The sequence below is a fragment of the Protomyctophum parallelum genome (assembly GCF_964188405.1).
Source record: "Protomyctophum parallelum genome assembly, chromosome: 21".
Classification (NCBI taxonomy): Eukaryota; Metazoa; Chordata; class Actinopteri; order Myctophiformes; family Myctophidae; genus Protomyctophum; species Protomyctophum parallelum.
This window is the reverse complement of record NC_139713.1, coordinates 9,806,393-9,826,495: the sequence shown is the minus strand read 5'-3', so window position 1 is coordinate 9,826,495 and position 20,103 is coordinate 9,806,393. Positions and strand designations below refer to the sequence as shown.

The following is a 20,103-nucleotide window of genomic DNA, read 5'->3' as shown; positions in this document are numbered from 1 at the left end:
TGTATTTACTTAGTGTAAACATGTACGAATGGTGATTATTAACTATCAATCACTTTGCTGTGGACCCCTTGGGGCCCATGCACTCTTTATTTGCCAGCAAACAGCCCAACTTATGTGGAAAAAGTAGGAGTGATTCTCAACCTTTATTAATTTCAGTTTGATATGCATTAGGCCACAGACTCTAGATTTGAAACGTTGTTTTGTGTTTCTGTTGAGTTTGAATCTGTGGGGCTCTTTCACTGTAAAAAAAGAAATACAAATAAACTCAGTATTCATTTGACTCTGAGAGTGTACTGATATAACACGTACTCTCTGAGTAACAGTCCCATAAGGGCACATTTGGTTCCTAACAATCCATTTTTCTGACCGGGGACCACCTGGAACCCCCCTCAAGGACCGGCATAGGGGGTCCCCGAACCCCACACCGAGAACCACCAATGTTGCATAAACAACAAGACTCGAAGCTGAGTTAGTTTCTGTTTGCCTTCCTGCATGTCGTGTTAATGTTGTGATGGAAACAAAAAGTCCAGCAGCTAGCTCTGTCTGACTCATATCCCCCCCCCCGTGTCCCCCCCCCCCCCCCCTCTGTCTGCTTGTCAACACACTCACCCTCCTGTAGCCTATCTTTGAATCTTTGATCAGCCCAGGAGACGGGAACTCGCCCTGGAAGTGCGATCACTCCAAACACAGCAGGAGGGGGAGACATGAGGAACGAGAGAGGAGGGGGTGGGGAGGGGGGGGGGGGGGGGGGGACGACACACAAGTATGAGTAAAGAGAGGTAGGAATACGGGATGAGAAATGAGAGCAACCTCTTTTCCTCTGGCTCTTTCTATCCGTCTGTTTTCTCCATTTGCTCTCTTTCACTCTGAGCTGGAGCGACTTCAATGGAAGCTGTTGCATGCAGTGCTCAAGCTCATGTGTGTCACTCATGAGCTCTGCATGTGAAGGGACTCACTTGACTTACACGTGTGTGTGTGTGTGTGTGTGTGTGTGTGGGGGGGGGGGGGGGGGGGGTGTGCGCACACGCACAATCACACATGCATGTGTAGGAGAGAGAGAGACATGGTTTTGTTTTGAATGCTTTTGTCTTCTCAGTGTGGGGGTATTGTGTAAACAGCGGTAGGATTTCCAAGTGGTCCATGAACGCCTCGTTCATGTCCTTGTGTACATGAATAGGCTGCACATAAAAATACATGCAGGCGTCCAAGAAGACAAACCTCTTCTTCTCTGTAGCGTTACCTGCGGGTATGAGACATTTTATCATTTCAATGGTGCCACGATGTTGACCCTGGAATGGCGAGCAATAGTGTTCATAGTTTTCTAATTGTTTGCACTTCTGGTTTCAAAGTTTCTCGTCTCAAAGTGTATGGGTTTGTACGGCCTAGCTCTGAAGAGGTCCAGAGCTAAGCACCTAAACCGCTGGTGTGATCAGCACATTGAAACTGTCTAACCACCAGGTGAGGAAACGCAGCACACTCAGGAGCTATAGAGGAGGTAGTCTGCTGCTTCTAGGAATGGTCTGTCCTATGTAGATTAGTGCTAACTCCCCTGGGAAGCTTTCCACCTGAGCATGCTTCAAGAGGGATAGTTCCGCTCTGTTCAAGTCATGGGCATCAAGGAGAGCCGTGCTATTTTCCTCGCCGGGTTCCAACCATGCAGTGGCACTCAGGAGATATGTGAGGATCTCGGGTAACACGGGTTCCTACCAGCACACCTACCCACATTACACCATATTTGAACCTGCCACATGCATGACCTCACCATGTGACGACACTGTGGATTAAATACCATTGCTGTGCATAGATACAGATTGATCATTCATGACACATGAAATGACTAGGAAATGGTTAATTGTAGTGGTACCTTTCAGTGTTATATACACCATAGCCTCGATACCCAGGCTTTCATTCCGTCTGCGCGAAAGATGAATATACACCACAGTTTAGCCTAGCTATGTGTATACATTACATTATCATACAAGTAAGACGCGCAAACGCGGGAAGCGAACGCAGCTTGTGTGTGTGTGGTTGTGTGTGTGTGTGTGTGCTACAGCTGCGCCCTGTGTGTGTGTGTGTGCTACAGCTGCGCCCTCTGGTGGCGGGCGGGTGGTGTCACAGCGGGACAGACACACAGACATGAGCAGCAGGGTCTCATAGTAAGTGGCTCACTGCGTTCGCAATAATAATAACAACACGAGGAACCATGGATTTCCTCACCCTCTTTGCCATCGACGTTGCTCTGGTGTTGACGTGCATCGTCCTGGTCTTCAGATATTCAGGGCGGCGGCAGACCCCGTTCAGTGTCCTCCTCGGCTACACATCCGCGTCTCTCGCACTAGTTACGCCACAATGGCTTCAGAGGTCCTGGCGGAGGGCATTCCACGGACTGGACTACCAGAGAAACAACGCCTTCGTCTGCCTGCACGTCCTGCTGGAGGGCGCGGTGTACGCAGAGTTCACCTACGAGGTGTTGGGCCTCTGTAGGCTGACGGACTCGGCCACTCTGCCCCGCCTGGCCGTGCCTTACGTCCTGCTGGCCGTCAACACCCACCTGTTGTACCGCTGTGTCACCACGGACCCGGGCACCATAACGAAGGGGAGAGCGGGCGTCCGGCCGCTGCAGCCGTCGCATCCCCGCGATGCCGTTAGGACACGGTCCCCTCCCGGCGTCTCCTGTCCCACCTGCCGGCTGGTCAGACCGGGCCGCTCCAAACACTGCCGCGTGTGCGACCGATGCGTGGAGCGCTTCGACCACCACTGCGTCTGGGTCAACAACTGCATCGGCGCTCGGAACCACGACTACTTCCTGCTGTACCTGTGCAGCCTGTGCGCCACGGCCGGAGACGTGGCGCTTCTCACGGCCGGCGCGCTTCGACGGGTCGCGCTGAGGTCCGGCCTCCTGGGAGCCGGCTACGTAGAGCGCGGTCTGTTCTACGCCCCCCTAGTACGTACCACCCCCGAGCACGGTCGGTGGATGCCCGCCGCGTTCGCGGTGCAGCAACTCTTCCTGACCTTCCCTCGGGTCGTGTTCATGCTGAGCTTCCTGGTCCTGGTCTTCGTCGTCCTGGCGGGGTACACTCTGTTCCACGCCTACCTGGCGCTGGGCGACCGCACCTTCAACGAGTGGAACAAGAGCCGAGCTCATACGCCGGCCAGCGCTCCACAACAACAGACCGCGTCCACGGCCCGCCTCCGGACCACGCCAAAACACACTTCTGTGCTCGCGGATTAGGACACCTGAAACCTGGGAGAGGTTTTCCTCTCCTTGCACGACCCAGTCCCGTTCACGAGAAATGAAGAAACACAAATGCAATGAAAACCAGCAGTGTTAATTTGACCCTGATAAGATATACCCATCAGAGTGTACACATGGATCCGTAAGGGGTCCATTTTGTTCAATTTAGACACTAATCCTAATCCAAGATCCGACTTAATTGGACCCAGTCTAGTTTCAGTGCGTTTTTGATGCCTAAAATATGTCAATGGGCTTAAAACACTTTCACCTTTTGTTCTAACTCATAAAATAATGAATACTTTGAAAAGTGCTGTTGCTGCGGACATTATTACAGATAAATATGTGTTGAGTTTGAAGTCATGCCACTATGGAGGAGTGGAGTGGAGTTACTTTATTGGCCTAACATTCTTTTTTTATTAGAGGCATTTCCTTTAATCCACCCGACACTGAAACAAATCTTTATTACGTCACCATTGAGAGCCAGTTATAACCCGTCACTCACCCGTATTAATTACATCATTACTTAATTGATTGTTGTTAATTACGTAACGAAAGAATGTTTTTGAATTGTTAAAAAATGAATCATCTCCTTCAACAGTTGTCAAAATAGTTTCAAAATACTTTTCAGGTTATTTAAAGGAAAAATAAGGAATATCTCTGTAGAATAGAGGTTACAGAGAGATCATCTTGTACCAGAGGAAAAGTGCAAGTCATAGAGCTGTGTTCTAGATAGTAGGCACTCGACAGAGTGCAGTTCTAGTTATTATTATTATTATTATGGCAAATGCATTTACACTTCACAAAGTATACCGTAATTACATAATAGTTGTGTTCATTTGTGAAGAGGATCTTGTTGAACAAAATAAGTATGATGATAGACCTTATTTTCGACAATAATCAAAATCCAATGAAGGCTTTTTGGGAGCCGAGGAAGATGCCAACCTCCTCCTCCCGTCTACACGCACACATCACCCCCTGAATGCTCTATAGAGATACCTATCCCTGTTATAGATTTTCTGTCATAACAGCCTTCAGACCTACTCCGAAAAAAGGTCTCAGACATGATCACCACTTTTTCACCTTGGCCTGAACATGAACCATATTCATCAATATTTGAATAGTACACTGAATAGTGTACATCAAGCTGCCTCACGCTACAGACACAGGAGATAGGCTCCTGGCCTCTATGGGCCTCATGGCTCGGCAAGGCTACTTACCCATTCTGACCTGAGATCAGATTCATACGAGGTTTCCACTGGACACACACTGGTCTGATTAACCCATTCTGACCCGAGAACAGATTTTAAAAATGTCAGTCGTTCTTCGATTTTTCAAAAATTAGCAGATCTACAAGCTCGTAGCGCGCCACTCGGTGGCGCGCTATGAGCTTGTAGATCTGCTATTTTTCAATAGCTAAAGCATAACGTGATGCTAACACCAAAATGGGTTCCCCGTTCAGAATGGGTTAAGTTACTTACTTACTTACACTGAATAGTACACTAGTACACTGGATAGTACTTGGAAGGCGCATACATTTGAGCCCAGACATTCATGCAAGTTTACCATTTGCAACTTCACTGGGAACTGTATTTCCACCACATGAATCCTATAGCATCCCAATTCTGTCGAACATTCCCTGAAAATCACTGCACTTCACTGTCGACATATTCTGAGCTTGTAGATCAGCTTATCTTTGATGTTGTATCGAAGGAAAAAAAAGGAGCAGACCTTGAAATTAAACAAAGATAAAATGATTCACATGGAGGCAGGCAGTGATCTGTCGGGTGGAAAGCTTGAATGTGTACCAAACTGTTCCACATTCAAATGAAAAACTCCACACCCGTGTGAAGTGAGGGGCGCTCTTATCATCGTACATCATGTAATCTTTGTGTAGGACACAAATAGCCGATTTGAAATGTGTCGCTTTGCGCCAGGTTTCGAGCTTGCAGATCTGTTACTTTTGATACTGTATGTGCAGTATCATCAAGTATGGAGTTAACAGGGAGTTAACAGGGAGTTAACAGGGAGTTAACAGGGAGTTAACAGCAACGTCAGGCTTTGTTGAAAAGAGTAGGAGCAGACAAAACATATTTGTTTATAAAGGGTGCGTAAAGCTGCCAGCATCCTAAAACATATGTTGTCTTTTGCTGTGCTTAATTTGTAAATCAGTATGTCCTGGAGACCATGAGCATGATTTAATTAGTTCTTTATGATTTATTTTACCACGCAATAGCCTAAAAAAAGGCTGAATAACATCTACTGTTTAGCTGTAAATAGCAGATCTACAAGCTCATAGCGAGCTTGTAGGTCTGCTATGTTTTTTAAATCGTGAAAATATTTCAGAAATTCAGGATTTAGAAGAATTAAAAAAGGCCTAAATGGGTTAAAAATCAAAACGCATTTATTAATCAGAGAACTCACATAAGAATGTATAGTAGTAGCTGAACACCAAATATAACATGTATGATATAAGCATAGGGGGAGGCCACAGTCTCTCTCTCTCTCTCTCTCTCTCTCTCTCTCTCTCTCTCTCTCTCTCTCTCTCTCTCTCTCTTCTTGCTCTTCTGTCTGTGGATTGCTACAGTGAAGGAAAATGGAATTAGGGCCAGACGTTCTGCTGTATTTACGACCACAAAAAGCAACCAGGCTGTTTGCTCTGTCTATCGATCTCTGCCCACACAGTACAGTACAGTACAGTACAGTACAGTACAGTACAGTACAGTACAGTACAGTACAGTACAGTACAGTACAGTACAGTACAGTACAGTACAGTACAGTACAGTACAGTACAGTACAGTACACACAACAAACAGAGCTATCCATGGTCCTGAACTAACACCTCATACAGAGCGTCACAGTCCCGCCCCCTTTCATGACGCCGACAGGCCCGGAAGAGACAAAAAGGGCATGGTACAACTTTTTTTTTTCTTCTTTCGAATTATTTGGTTTATTGTCATGATTTGTCAGGAGCCGAGTGGGCTTTGTCCGAGGCTTAAATGTCTTTAAATAAATATTTGAAATGTCTATGGGAAAAATGTATGGGGCATTCTCTTCCGGGCCTGTCGTCGTCATGTAATGAAGGGGACTGGGACGCTCTATTCTCAACAAACAACGCTGTCCATGGTCCTGATCTAACACCTCATATAGGCCTACACCAAACAGCACTGTCCATGGTCCTGATCTAACACCTCATATAGGCCTACACCAAACAGCACTGTCCATGGTCCTGATCTAACACCTCATATAGGCCTACACCAAACAGCACTGTCCATGGTCCTGATCTAACACCTCATATAGGCCTACACCAAACAGCACTGTCCATGGTCCTGATCTAACACCTCATATAGGCCTACACCAAACAGCACTGTCCATGGTCCTGAAACAACACCTCATATAGGCCTACACCAAACAGCACTGTCCATGGTCCTGATCTAACACCTCATATAGGCCTACACCAAACAGCACTGTCCATGGTCCTGAAACAACACCTCATATAGGCCTACACCAAACAGCACTGTCCATGGTCCTGAAACAACACCTCATATAGGCCTACACCAAACAGCACTGTCCATGGTCCTGAAACAACACCTCATATAGGCCTACACCAAACAGCACTGTCCATGGTCCTGAAACAACACCTCATATAGGCCTACACCAAACAGCACTGTCCATGGTCCTGAAACAACACCTCATATAGGCCTACACCAAACAGCACTGTCCATGTTCCTGAACTAACACCTCATATAGGCCTACACCAAACAGCACTGTCCATGGTCCTGATCTAACACCTCATATAGGCCTACACCAAACAGCACTGTCCATGGTCCTGAAACAACACCTCATATAGGCCTACACCAAACAGCACTGTCCATGGTCCTGATCTAACACCTCATATAGGCCTACACCAAACAGCACTGTCCATGGTCCTGAAACAACACCTCATATAGGCCTACACCAAACAGCACTGTCCATGGTCCTGATCTAACACCTCATATAGGCCTACACCAAACAGCACTGTCCATGGTCCTGAACTAACACCTCATATAGACCTACACCAAACAGCACTGTCCATGGTCCTGAACTAACACCTCATATAGGCCTACACCAAACAGCACTGTCCATGGTCCTGATCTAACACCTCATATAGGCCTACACCAAACAGCACTGTCCATGGTCCTGAAACAACACCTCATATAGGCCTACACCAAACAGCACTGTCCATGGTCCTGATCTAACACCTCATATAGGCCTACACCAAACAGCACTGTCCATGGTCCTGAACTAACACCTCATATAGGCCTACACCAAACAGCACTGTCCATGGTCCTGATCTAACACCTCATATAGGCCTACACCAAACAGCACTGTCCATGGTCCTGAAACAACACCTCATATAGGCCTACACCAAACAGCACTGTCCATGGTCCTGATCTAACACCTCATATAGGCCTACACCAAACAGCACTGTCCATGGTCCTGAAACAACACCTCATATAGGCCTGCACCAAACAGCACTGTCCATGGTCCTGAACTAACACCTCATATAGGCCTACACCAAACAGCACTGTCCATGGTCCTGAACTAACACCTCATATAGGCCTACACCAAACAGCACTGTCCATGGTCCTGAAACAACACCTCATATAGGCCTACACCAAACAGCACTGTCCATGGTCCTGATCTAACACCTCATATAGGCCTGCACCAAACAGCACTGTCCATGGTCCTGAACTAACACCTCATATAGGCCTACACCAAACAGCACTGTCCATGGTCCTGATCTAACACCTCATATAGGCCTACACCAAACAGCACTGTCCATGGTCCTGATCTAACACCTCATATAGGCCTACACCAAACAGCACTGTCCGTGGTCCTGATCTAACACCTCATATAGGCCTACACCAAACAGCACTGTCCATGGTCCTGATCTAACACCTCATATAGGCCTACACCAAACAGCACTGTCCATGGTCCTGAACTAACACCTCATATAGGCCTACACCAAACAGCACTGTCCATGGTCCTGATCTAACACCTCATATAGGCCTACACCAAACAGCACTGTCCATGGTCCTGATCTAACACCTCATATAGGCCTACACCAAACAGCACTGTCCATGGTCCTGATCTAACACCTCATATAGGCCTACACCAAACAGCACTGTCCATGGTCCTGAAACAACACCTCATATAGACCTACACCAAACAGCACTGTCCATGGTCCTGATCTAACACCTCATATAGGCCTGCACCAAACAGCACTGTCCATGGTCCTGAACTAACACCTCATATAGGCCTACACCAAACAGCACTGTCCATGGTCCTGATCTAACACCTCATATAGGCCTACACCAAACAGCACTGTCCATGGTCCTGATCTAACACCTCATATAGGCCTACACCAAACAGCACTGTCCATGGTCCTGATCTAACACCTCATATAGGCCTACACCAAACAGCACTGTCCATGGTCCTGATCTAACACCTCATATAGGCCTACACCAAACAGCACTGTCCATGGTCCTGAACTAACTCCTCATATAGGCCTACACCAAACAGCACTGTCCATGGTCCTGAACTAACACCTCATATAGACATACACCAAACAGCACTGTCCATGGTCCTGATCTAACACCTCATATAGGCCTACACCAAACAGCACTGTCCATGGTCCTGAAACAACACCTCATATAGGCCTACACCAAACAGCACTGTCCGTGGTCCTGAAACAACAGCTAAGTGATATAGTAATGGCTCACAGGGAGGGACATGGATGGGGGCGGCTGTGGCTCAGGAGGTAGAGCAGGTCGTCCAATGATCCCTGGGTCAGCGGCTCGAATCCCGGCTCCCCCTGTCCACATGTCGAAGTGTCCTTGGGCAAGACACTGAACCCCACGTTGCCTCCAGTGAGTCGGTCCGTTTGAGATTGCCACCATTGGTGTGTGAATGTGGGAAGTGAGGACGCTGCTTCACCTCCCAATGTATGAATGAATGGGTAAAGTTCTATGAGCACTTGGAAAAGCTCTATAAAAATGCAATCCATTATTATTATAAGGGAGGGAAAGTGAAGTTAGAAATAAATGCCTTTGAAAGTGCATTCTGAGGTGACGGAGCATGCTTCTGCGTTAATTAAGCTCTGCCCTGCTGCCAAAAATAAAATCACAAGAGAGTATGTTTATTATTTGTGTGAGCTTAAAGCATTCACTCTTATAATCATGATTACCACCAAGGCCTGGAATGTCATCCATTTCAAAGGCCTTTGGTGTTTGTTTATTTATTTTTAGTGGATGCTTTTTTGTACATAATGCCAAATGATAGGACAGGAAGGACCAGACAACAACAACAACAACGTTAAGTCCACAGAAATAATGAATACTTATTTTTCCATGTATAGGTAATCTATGTAAAGTGCCTTAATTGGATAAAGGCGCTATATAAATGCACCATACAATGGTGCATTTATGATGCAGGTCATCACACATGTGATGACCTGGAAAAATAGCACAACAAATGCTTGCAATGGATTCAGAATCATGAAAAATCCATAGTTTCATGGCCTCCATGTAATTCCTGCCAGTTGATGACTACCACGGTTATTTTGAAAACACTGCATACTCTGTAGGCATACTGTATATGAACCCTATGTCCCTGTTCATGCAAACAACTGGTGAAAATGCTTTTCAGTCTAGACAGAAATCACATCTCGTGTGAAGTGAGGGGAGCCTTTTTTGCTTTGGAACAGCACGGGGGTCCATCCATCCTTTATTGTATGAAAACATTTATATATTTGAATACGTGTTGTTCATACGTGTTGTTGCCAATGTGAACGCAGCATTAAGGACATTCATTGCAGTATTTTAAGTTTAATAAATGTTGTGATGGTGAAGGCAGGTATAAACTCAACTTTGAATGATTCACCAGGAAGCAACAAGAGATGGTGTTTCTAATTGGTCTCTCTCTCTCTCTCTCTCTCTCTCTCTCTCTCTCCAGGACTGAAGCAGATCCATGCCCTATCCATCCAAGGTAATTACGAGCTTCGCATCGACCTGGAGGACTTTGAGAACAGCACAGCGTACGCCCAGTATGGCACCTTTGGAGTGGGCCTCTTCTCCGTGGATCCTGATGATGACGGATACCCTCTGACTGTGGGAGATTATACTGGAAATGCAGGTATACGTCGGCATTAGAATTGGAAATGTTGTTTCCCTTTGTTAGTTTGCTTCTGTTTTGTTTTGTTATTTCCTTTCCTAAAAAGTTTGTTCTTAGACACATAGTGTCCACATAGTTAGTTTCCACATTATTTTGCTCTTTGATGTATCCCTTTGAGAATCCTCCAATTATCCACATACCTGATACTGTTTAAAAGAAAGATTTTCTTGGGTGCAGTGAGTGGTTCTCAAAGTGGGTTCTAGGGACTTTCAGCGTTGACGGGGTTCCAGACCCACTTAAGGAAAAACATATCGTTACTTGTACACGCTAAAAGACCTTCCAATAGGTAAATATCTAAGACCCTGCACACAGAATAAAACCCTTTTTCTGTATACTTTTTGTGGTTCAAACATTCTCTCTCCCCATTTCCTGTCAGCCTACTGTCTGTCCCGCCATAAAAAAATATAAAATAAAGGTGAAAGCCACAAAAAAGAAAAAAAAAGTGGTAAACGGAAATCCCTGCCTTTTCACTATAGAGTTTCTTGCCCATTCTCGATTTCTTTCCCCCTCTTCTTCCCCTGCGTTTGTTGACAGTGGCGTCACCCGGCTCATCCGTCAGACCTGTGTGACATGTGATGGAGAGGTACTTACAGAGAAGGAGAAGTCCGCACACATAGTCTTTGCTCCAACAGTGTTTATTTAGTTAAAACACCGACATTTTATTCATAGGACACGACGTTTCGGGCCGTGAGATGTGATGGAGAGGTGCCTGATTGACTTGTTCTGGTCCATTGCCTGCATAATCCCATAGCCTTGAGGGACGATTTCTCTACAATTATTAATTAACAAATACATTACATAGATGTTCATTGACCGATTTGAACCATATATTTTTGGCTTAATGACAGCCTGCGCAAGAAACATGATGTCTGGCCTGTTAGTGTGCCATAGCAATGGACAGACTTATCATCTAAGTCTAAGAGATCTTTAACATGTACATTTCTCTTAACAGTGATTTCCCGAAACTTGTCTTGACGCTGTGCCAGTTCTTCTCCATGCAGAGCCCTCAGCCAATCAGAAAACAGTGTATGCTTCAGGGAGTGTTGATCCTCTAGTGAAACAATCCCGACAGAGGAATTGTTCGCGTCTGTGTCTTTGTTCCTAAATGTTGTTTATTTTTAAACGTAAGATCCAAGCAAAGCTTGCTTGTCACCTTGATTAAATTACTTCCAATTAATTGCTCCCCTTGACCCTGCAGCGTCAACAAAAAGCTGTCGTTGAAATGAAGAAGCAATTTAAAGGACCTTTGGGGAGAGCGTCGCTCTGAGAATACAGAGAGAATGGGGACAGAGAGGAGAGGAGAGGAGAGGAGAGGAGAGGAGAGGAGAGGAGAGGAGAGGAGAGGAGAGGAGAGGAGAGGAGAGGAGAGGAGAGGAGAGGAGAGGAGAGGAGATTGGTGGAAATGAGGGTAAGGCAGGGGGGGGTGCAAAATAGAATGGTGCAACCGAGGGGACAGGTGTGAGAAATGGAAGAGAAGCGAGTAAAGGAAATGAGGAAGAGGGTAAAGGAAGATGTATGTGGACACAGGTACAGTATGGCTATAGGGGGATGGGACAGGTGCCATAAGATTAAACCATTTAGACCGGGACCCCTAGGGGGTCTTCAGAGTAACTACAGGCAGTACAGGGCCCCTCAGAGTACAGGGAGGTCGCCAAATCTTTGTGTGATTGGACCCTATAACATCCCTATTCTGAGGAGAACCGTAGCCAAAAATAGCAGCTCATAACTGTGATAATAAATGTTCTGATGAATTGAAAATGGAGGACCACAAGCCATTGTGCTTTTCTGGGTATTTCAATCCTCTTAGCAGATCTTGTATTGACATGCGTCAGTCAGTGAAGTTTGTGGTAGAGGGAAAGGAGAACAGACCAAGTGCAGAGTGAAAGGTGAAAGTATGAGTATAGCTGAGAATTCACATTAACATGCACCCAGCAAAGAAGAAGTTTATGAATATCTGGAACATAGTTTAATCTGCAACACAATGTAGCGGGGGTGTCTCTGCTTTTCTCTCAGCTAAGGGGTCCTTGGCCTGAAAAGAAATGAAGACCCCCTGCTCTAGACGTATAGTCAAATGGACCTGAGTTGGCTCTGTATTGCGATGCGTTGAGAGCTTGTAGATCTGCTATTTTGGGCCAATGTATGTACACCCCCAGAATATGAATGCTAGTGGTTGAAAAGGATAGGAGGAAACAGTGGTGTAGGAAAGAACAGGACGAAAAAAGAAAAATGCATTCTGGGAATAAACCATGCATTTTTTTTTGGTCCCAGATCTGGTGTCTGTTCAAAAAGCCTGGTATGTTCCTGTCCTGTCCTCCGTACAGACGGATAACCTTGAACTGATGATGTGCCACCGGTCAGACAGTTTGAGTCACATCGCTGTTGGGTAGGCATGCTGCTTATCCCCACTCAGCATATCCTGCCGCCCTCCGATCGCCTGCCTCCTTCCCTCCCTCCCTCCCTCCCTCCCTCCCTCCCTCCAGGAACCGGCCGCGAGGGTTGTTCTTTTTATTTGGCACGCGGGCTGATCTGCGTTCAAGTGGACAGGTCTTCATTTTTTTGGGGCTGGGAGCAGCAGCTGGACGCTAATGGTCTTCGCAGGAGTCTGCTGGCTCCCCTCGGCCCTCCAAGGTGACACCCAGCAGCACCCTGCGAACGATGCCTCTTAAGGGCCCTGATTCCCCTCTGTGTCCAATGGACTTCATCATCATCACACTGTCGAGGCCATTAGGCTGCCCCACCTCCCTCCCTCCCTCCTCATCATCTCTCCTCCAACCCAAAATGTGTGGCAGTACACAACATGCACACTTAGACTTGCCTTGTCACGCTGTTATCTATTTATCTCTCTCTCTCTACTTGGGGTTGCCATGGTAACAACAGCAGACGGAGAGTGGGATAGATGCGGAGCCGGCCACAGAGGACAAGGTGCTGAATGACCACTCCCCGGGCAATTAATCCATTTTGGGCGGGAACCCCTTTTGGTGTTTTAAACATTATGTTATAATTTAGCTATTGAAAAATAGCAGACCTACAAGCTCATAGCGCGCCACCGAGTGGCGCGCTACGAGCTTGTAGGTCTGCTATTTTTTGAAAAATCTTTAAAATGTGGCGCAAATCATTGGATATATATTTCAGAGCGAACATTTTTAACTAAAAGATTTGCTTCTGGGCGGGTCCCTGGAACTACATATTTTGAGATGGGGGTCCGTGGCCCAATAGAGATAATTCTGGGGGTCCTTGACATGAAAAAGGTTGAGCACCACTGACATAGAAACATGTGTTTTTCAGATTTTTTTTAGGATTTAGAAGCATTTTTTTTTAATCGACCTCAGTCCAAAATGGGTTAAGGGATGATTTGATGCCCCGATGAGCTGTTCATCTGGAGCCTAGTCAACAACAGACCTGGCTCCCACCCTCTCAACCACACCCACCCAGTCTGTTCACAGTGTGGAGTCAGCTTTATGAGAGAGAGAGAGAGAGAGAGAGAGAGAGGCAAATGGACGGAATGTTATTAGCCTAATCAAGAATATGTCCGTGATCAGAAGCTTGGAATAGAGCCAATATACAGATAATCAGACAACTTGGAAACACCTGACACATCAGGGAGCGGTTGCTTTTTGTGACCATGACGGAGGGGCACCGGGTCTGGTGGCGTTGCCACCAGTCATGCCATGTCATGTGAAAGCAGGGAATCATAGCTTCAAATTGACATTGGTTGTTCAGTTTGACCCACCCGTTTTGGAGATATATGGCTTATACTGTAGAGTAATGACTTGCAGAAAACAGCGAGTTGAGAAAGCAGGCTTGAAAGGTTCACTTCGGTGCATTTATTTCATATTTACATGTCGATTTCAGATCTGACATTTATTTCAGGCATGCTCTAGTATGTGAAGAGTCCACCTGTGCTAATAACTCATTTTGGATAAAAAGAAAAATCCTCCTCCTGAACAGTTAGTCTTGCCGTCTCTGTATCAAAAAGAGTCACAATATGAATCCATTGAAATGGGGAGTTGCGAGGTGAGCGAGCAGCCAGGAACATACTGTACCACTCAGCTGAAGTTTGAGATCTCTTGCAATATTGTCACAAAGGAATTGCCGCTTTAAGTCTGCTTCGCTCTTCAAGGGTTATACCCAGTGGGGAAATCACTTGTCACATTACAATTAGATGCTAAACGAATGCAAATTACCTGCGAGAAACAAGACGGCTGATGTTGACATAAGCCTCTCCAGCGAAGACGGTGTTCAGCCTTATATTTATCGTACTGTATGACACCAGCTAAACTGTACCCGTCCATCTCATGTGTGTCATAATGTGACAGTGACATTACCGGAGGCGTATAGGCATAAACGCCTGGTGGTGTACTTGCATACATGTAACCCATTTAAAACCTGGAAAGTGTCCATTTTAGATTTGAGCTGTATTGGACCACTTTATTTTATACTCTGGCTATTCATAAATATGCAGATATACATGTGAATGTGTGAATGTAATGCACAATCTATGTAAAGCGCCTTGGATATAGGCGCTACGGTATATAAATTGACCATTTACCATTTACTCAAATCTTTGCTTCTGGGGGTCCCTGAACAAATTATTTTGAGATGCATGTCCATGGCCAACCATAGGATATATTTTAGGTGTCCTTGACATGAAAAGGTTTGAGAACCCAACAGTTTTTTAGAAGATTTAGAAGAATAATTTGTATAATCTGCCCCTACAGTAGGTCTTAATGGGATAATACTTAAAGTCATACTGTGTACCTTTCTCAATGAAAAGGTTACAGGCTGGTTACAGTTACACACACACCTCTTAGAGAGAGGTGAGACATTTACACAATCAAGTAATAAAATGGATTAATTAACACTTGACACTTTTACAGTGTGCATTATAAAGCCAGTGTTGTTTTCGCAGGCCAAACGAGAGACATTATTTTAACCGCTGGAACCCCAGCTTTCCTATTCTGTAGGGAACATTTGCCCAAAATAACCGATCTTGCACTGTGTAGTGAGCTTTATAGATTGGCAATTTTTTTGTCAAAGAAATTTGATGTAGTTTATGAATAAAATCCCAAATGAAATTAAAAAAAGAAAAGAAAAATAAGTTTAAGAAGTAGTGAAAATTGCATATCTACAAACTGCTTATTTTCATTAGTTTGGGTCTCGACTACCGAGCAAACGTGTAATGTCTCTTTTGGGTCTAAACAGTTTGGGAACCACTGTCAGATGGAGGGTTTAAAGCTGCTATAAGCAATAATGTCAAAATGTAATGACCTTTTTTTTTATTTTGGTATTCAGACGGCCAACAATGAGTAAAACGCTCCCAAAAAATGTTTTTGTCTTTTTTCTCTGTGACTCATCTAGGGGCCGCAATTTGCATTCAAAGATTTTCCGTTTTTTTTTTTTCAACCAACATCTTTGAATGCAGATTGTGGCTCCGGCGTGCCGCCCCGCGTCCGAAATGACAGAGTTACCGTGCGGCAGTCCCTCTACTGTACTGTATTGTACTGTACTATACTGGTGTAATGGAATCTGCGGACATGTGCTCAAAAGACAAATCACAATAATGAATAATGAGGCAACACAAGAATTCTGAGGTATAGAATATAGAGATTTACTCGAGCAGGAGACAGACTTACACTCATGTATGGAAAACCCAGTCTGACTCCCAGAGTCTCAACAATTGACAGCCTTTATAGCCCTCCTCTTCTCCCACAGACAACCCCCAACATATAGCCACAAGGCATGACCATGTGTGGACAGTGACGTCATAAACCAGGGCTGTAACTTTGAGTATTCTACATGTTTATATATAGATTTCCACGACACTGGCACACCCGAAAGCATCATATATACAGTTAATATGTGCGTGTGTGTGCGTTAGCTTGCGCACAGGTGGTGAAAAACAACCATGTTGTTTTCGTGCTCATACCCAGCCACCCAGCCACACCGCTCCGTAAGGGAGTGGTTGCACCACTCAAAAAAATTATAAAAAACGGTCATTCAAATTTTTACATTATTATTGCTTAGAGCAGGTGGTTCAAATAGGGACTCCACCTCCTAGTTTTCAGTGCGTCAAGAGACCCATACATCCTAATAATGGCATCATTAGGGAGGTGATATTAAAAGCAGAATGATAATAATATGATGAATGGACTACAAGGCATTATGACCACTTGCTTTTGATAATAATGATGATGATTGACGTTCTGTAGAGACACCTTTTAGTTTTCTCTCTCTCTCTCGTCTCCTATATTTCTGGGACTGATTGATTGTGGGATCGCTCTGCTATTTGGCAATAAATCACAGAAGCGTTGTGTGGAGCTGTCTACTGATTAGTTCTCGGTTCCTATTATCTGAAGAAGCTAAATTCTCTTGAAGAAAGCTATTGGCTTGCTTGAATTAAGGCCAAAAGCAGGGAGAGGCTATATGCATGTTATTCTCAGAGGGATTCTTTTTTTAATCTTTTAATTATCGTTTTAATCTCTAACTAATTATTTGGCTCATCTCTTTTCCTTTCCTTTTCTCTTCCTAAACTTTTTCCTTACTCATTTCATGACGTGTGTGTGTGTGTGTGTGTGTGTGTGTGTGTGTGTGTGTGTGTTACGACATTTAGTCGACTAGACTAACACTTTAACATTCCAGGTGACTAAAATGTGACGAAAACTAAACGAAAACTATGACTTTGACTGAAAATCAAAATTGTGCTGTCAAAAACAACACTGCCACCCACCCACCTGACCTCTGTCCTCTCTGTGCCCTCCTTGACCTCTGACCTCTGTCCTCTCTGTGCCCTCCTTGACCCCTGACCTCTGACCTCTCTGTGCCCTCCTTGCAGGCGACGCTCTGCTGAAGCACAACGGCATGAAGTTCACCACCAAGGACAAGGACAACGACCACTCGGAGAACAACTGCGCCGCCTTCTACCACGGCGCCTGGTGGTACCGCAACTGCCACACGTCCAACCTGAACGGCCAGTACCTGCGCGGCCAGCACACCTCCTACGCCGACGGCATCGAGTGGTCCTCCTGGACCGGCTGGCAGTACTCCCTCAAGTTCTCCGAGATGAAGATGCGGCCCACCCGCGACCCCGAGAGCAAATGAGCTATATAGGGCCCCCCCCCCCCGGCCGGCGCCCGGAGAGCGAAATGAGAACAAGCGAATGAGACGAAGATGTTATATATATATATATATTACTAAAACATGGAACAAGAAACGAAAACACAACTTTTGACGCGTCTAGGTTGTAGTTCCTTGTCTTGATATTGTTTACTGACTGAAACATTACCTCCTTGATTAGTTGACTCTGCTGTTTTCCGGTTGTTTTCCTGCTGTCCTGCGATGGCGCTTGGCGTTCGTCTCCCTCTCCATCGTCGGGGGCTCTTGGAGGCTATTTGTGTCGTGCCGGTTTCTCATTATCCCTCCCGCGCGGTCCATCTTCTAATCCGCGTCACCCCTCGGAGAAGAACACATGGCGGAGATGCTGTTGTTTGTTTGATCAGTGCTTTTCCACACGTCGACCTCGATCACCGCAGACCCCACGGCTCCAATCACAGACCACCCATCAGAGGCCTGTTGTTGTTTGTTTTTTTACATCTTCAATGACTTTCTTTCCGTCTGACACAGAATCATCGCACGATTATCCTTCAGCTGAATACACACCAGTATCGCTGCCACATTGTGAGAAAGAGGCGAGGCTATTGTTTGTTTGTATGATGTAAAAACAAATCAGTGGTCTAAGCAAGTGGTCTAATAAGCGGAGCCAGCACAGTGTTTTCTCTAGCGCCGTGTGGCGGCAGCAGACCAGTCCAGACCATCCATGTGGTCTGGACACACTCGACAGCACAGGAACTGACCAGTTGTGGGAAGTGAAATTAATCAAGATTGAGCGACTACAACTATGTTTCTTAGCTAAATCAATTACAAACTAGCTGTGTCACGTATACTTCTCTGCGAGCCCCAGTCGGGCACAAGCTGCTCGGATCTGATCCGCCCGGAGCAACGGAACACAACTCGCTAATTTTACAAGTTCTGCGGATGTTCCGCACAACGGACATCCGCTCGCAGCTGCTGGCGTGCATTCGGCATTATACACACTCACACACTATAGCACAGCAGTTCCTCTAAACTCACGCGTTCACCTCCTGTGTCGGCTTGATGTGCAGTGATCTCTCAACCTTTTGGTTTCATTTCAAGGGACCCCCGGTTTGAAATGCATTAGACAAGACCACAGACAACCCCCCCACCCTTTTTAATACGATTTGACTCCAAACTACACTGCTTTTAAATGCACAACTGCACAACTTTATTTGTACATTCTCCTGTAAGGGTCCATAGGGCACATAGGGAGAGGGGAAAGATAATAAAACTAAGTAGCAAGGAGGGGAGAGAGAGATAGAGAGAGAGAGGGGGGGGGGCGGTGTGAGAGGAGGAGGAGTAAAATCCCTTTCATCTGACTGGGGCCATTAGGGAGCATATTGGGCACTTTGTCTGATCAGACTGCCAGCTGAGTGTTGGCCAACTGATGCAGCACTCACAGATGGCAACACAGCACACACTGTGTCTGTGTGTGTGTGTGTGTGTGTGTGTGTGTGTGTGTGTGTGTGTGTGTGTGTGTGTGTGTGTGTGTGTGTGTGTGTGTGTGTGTGTGTGTGTGTGTGTGTGTGTGTGTGTGTGTGTGTGTGTGTGTGTCCGTGTGTGCTTGAGTATATGCATGTGTGTTATGTATAACTGTACATGTGCTCAAGAGAGTCGTCTGAACACTATTAATTTCCTCTCGAGCGTTCTGTTAAGGGACTCAATTGACCAGAATGTGCAACGCACACAGAACAATGTAGTCTCTCCTCTCCATAACGCAGAGCTTATGAATTATGTACCAAATAAACAACAACAAAGTGTAGAGCTGATGCCTATGCATACAGACTGGGGCTCATCAAACACCTGTTAAGGCCAGAGAATGAATGGACATTATGCATTTTCTGTCAAACCAGTGGTTCTCAAAATGTTTTAATATATTTAAAAAAAAAAATCTAAATCTTTATCCCCCGATTTCGCAATCCATTTTTTCACCCATTGTCAATTATCTAATGTAATCCTGGGCGCTACACTTCCTCTGCCAACCAGTGGACCAGTGGACTGACCTCATGCTTCCTTCTATGCATGAGGAGTCCAAGCTGCTTCTTTTCACCTGACAGGGGAGAGTTTCCCCCGGCCGGGCGTAGCGCGTGGAAGGAACACGTTATTCCAACCAGTTCCTTTCCCCACCATCAGGCGCCCCGGCTGGCCAGGGGGAGGCAGTTTAGAGACCAGGATTACTGCATGTTTTTTGTGTGGGTATCTACCCTAGGGGACACAGGGAGTACATGCAAACTCCACACAGAAAGGCCCTTTCGCCAACCCCGCCTAGGGTATGGGCACTGATGATGCGCCTACAGCGTCCCCAGCGGGAATCGAACCCAGGACCTTCTAGCTGTGAGGCGACAGCACTACCGACTGTGCCACCGTGCCCCATTAGGCTCCATTTGTACACTGAGTTACATGTAAGAAAGGGTCCGGCCCTCATGGAACCTGGACTCCCACTTTGAGAACTGCGTTAAACCCACAAAGATCAATCAAGCAACGGTTTTATGGATTCCCCTGAAGCCTGATTCATACCAGTTTTT

The 20,103-nt window shown here is 45.8% G+C and overlaps 2 protein-coding genes across 2 annotated transcripts in view; both read left to right on the top strand.

The window, feature by feature from the left end:
* Positions 1-17,545, top strand: part of fibcd1b (fibrinogen C domain containing 1b) — a gene marked incomplete at both ends in the record, with an annotated part of 218,001 nt that extends 200,456 nt beyond the window's left edge. The window contains 2 exons of the mRNA XM_083794061.1: positions 10,229-10,408; positions 17,280-17,545. Coding sequence (XP_083650187.1) covers positions 10,229-10,408; positions 17,280-17,545 — 446 coding nt within the window. The remainder of the gene's footprint in view (positions 1-10,228; positions 10,409-17,279) is intronic.
* On the top strand, positions 2,204-3,232 carry LOC310879578 (palmitoyltransferase ZDHHC4-like; the record flags this gene model as incomplete). Its single annotated transcript, XM_083794353.1, has 1 exon — positions 2,204-3,232. The coding sequence occupies one exon, from the start codon at positions 2,204-2,206 to the stop codon at positions 3,230-3,232; it is 1,029 nt and encodes a 342-aa protein (XP_083650479.1).
* Positions 17,546-20,103: the final 2,558 nt, after the last annotated feature.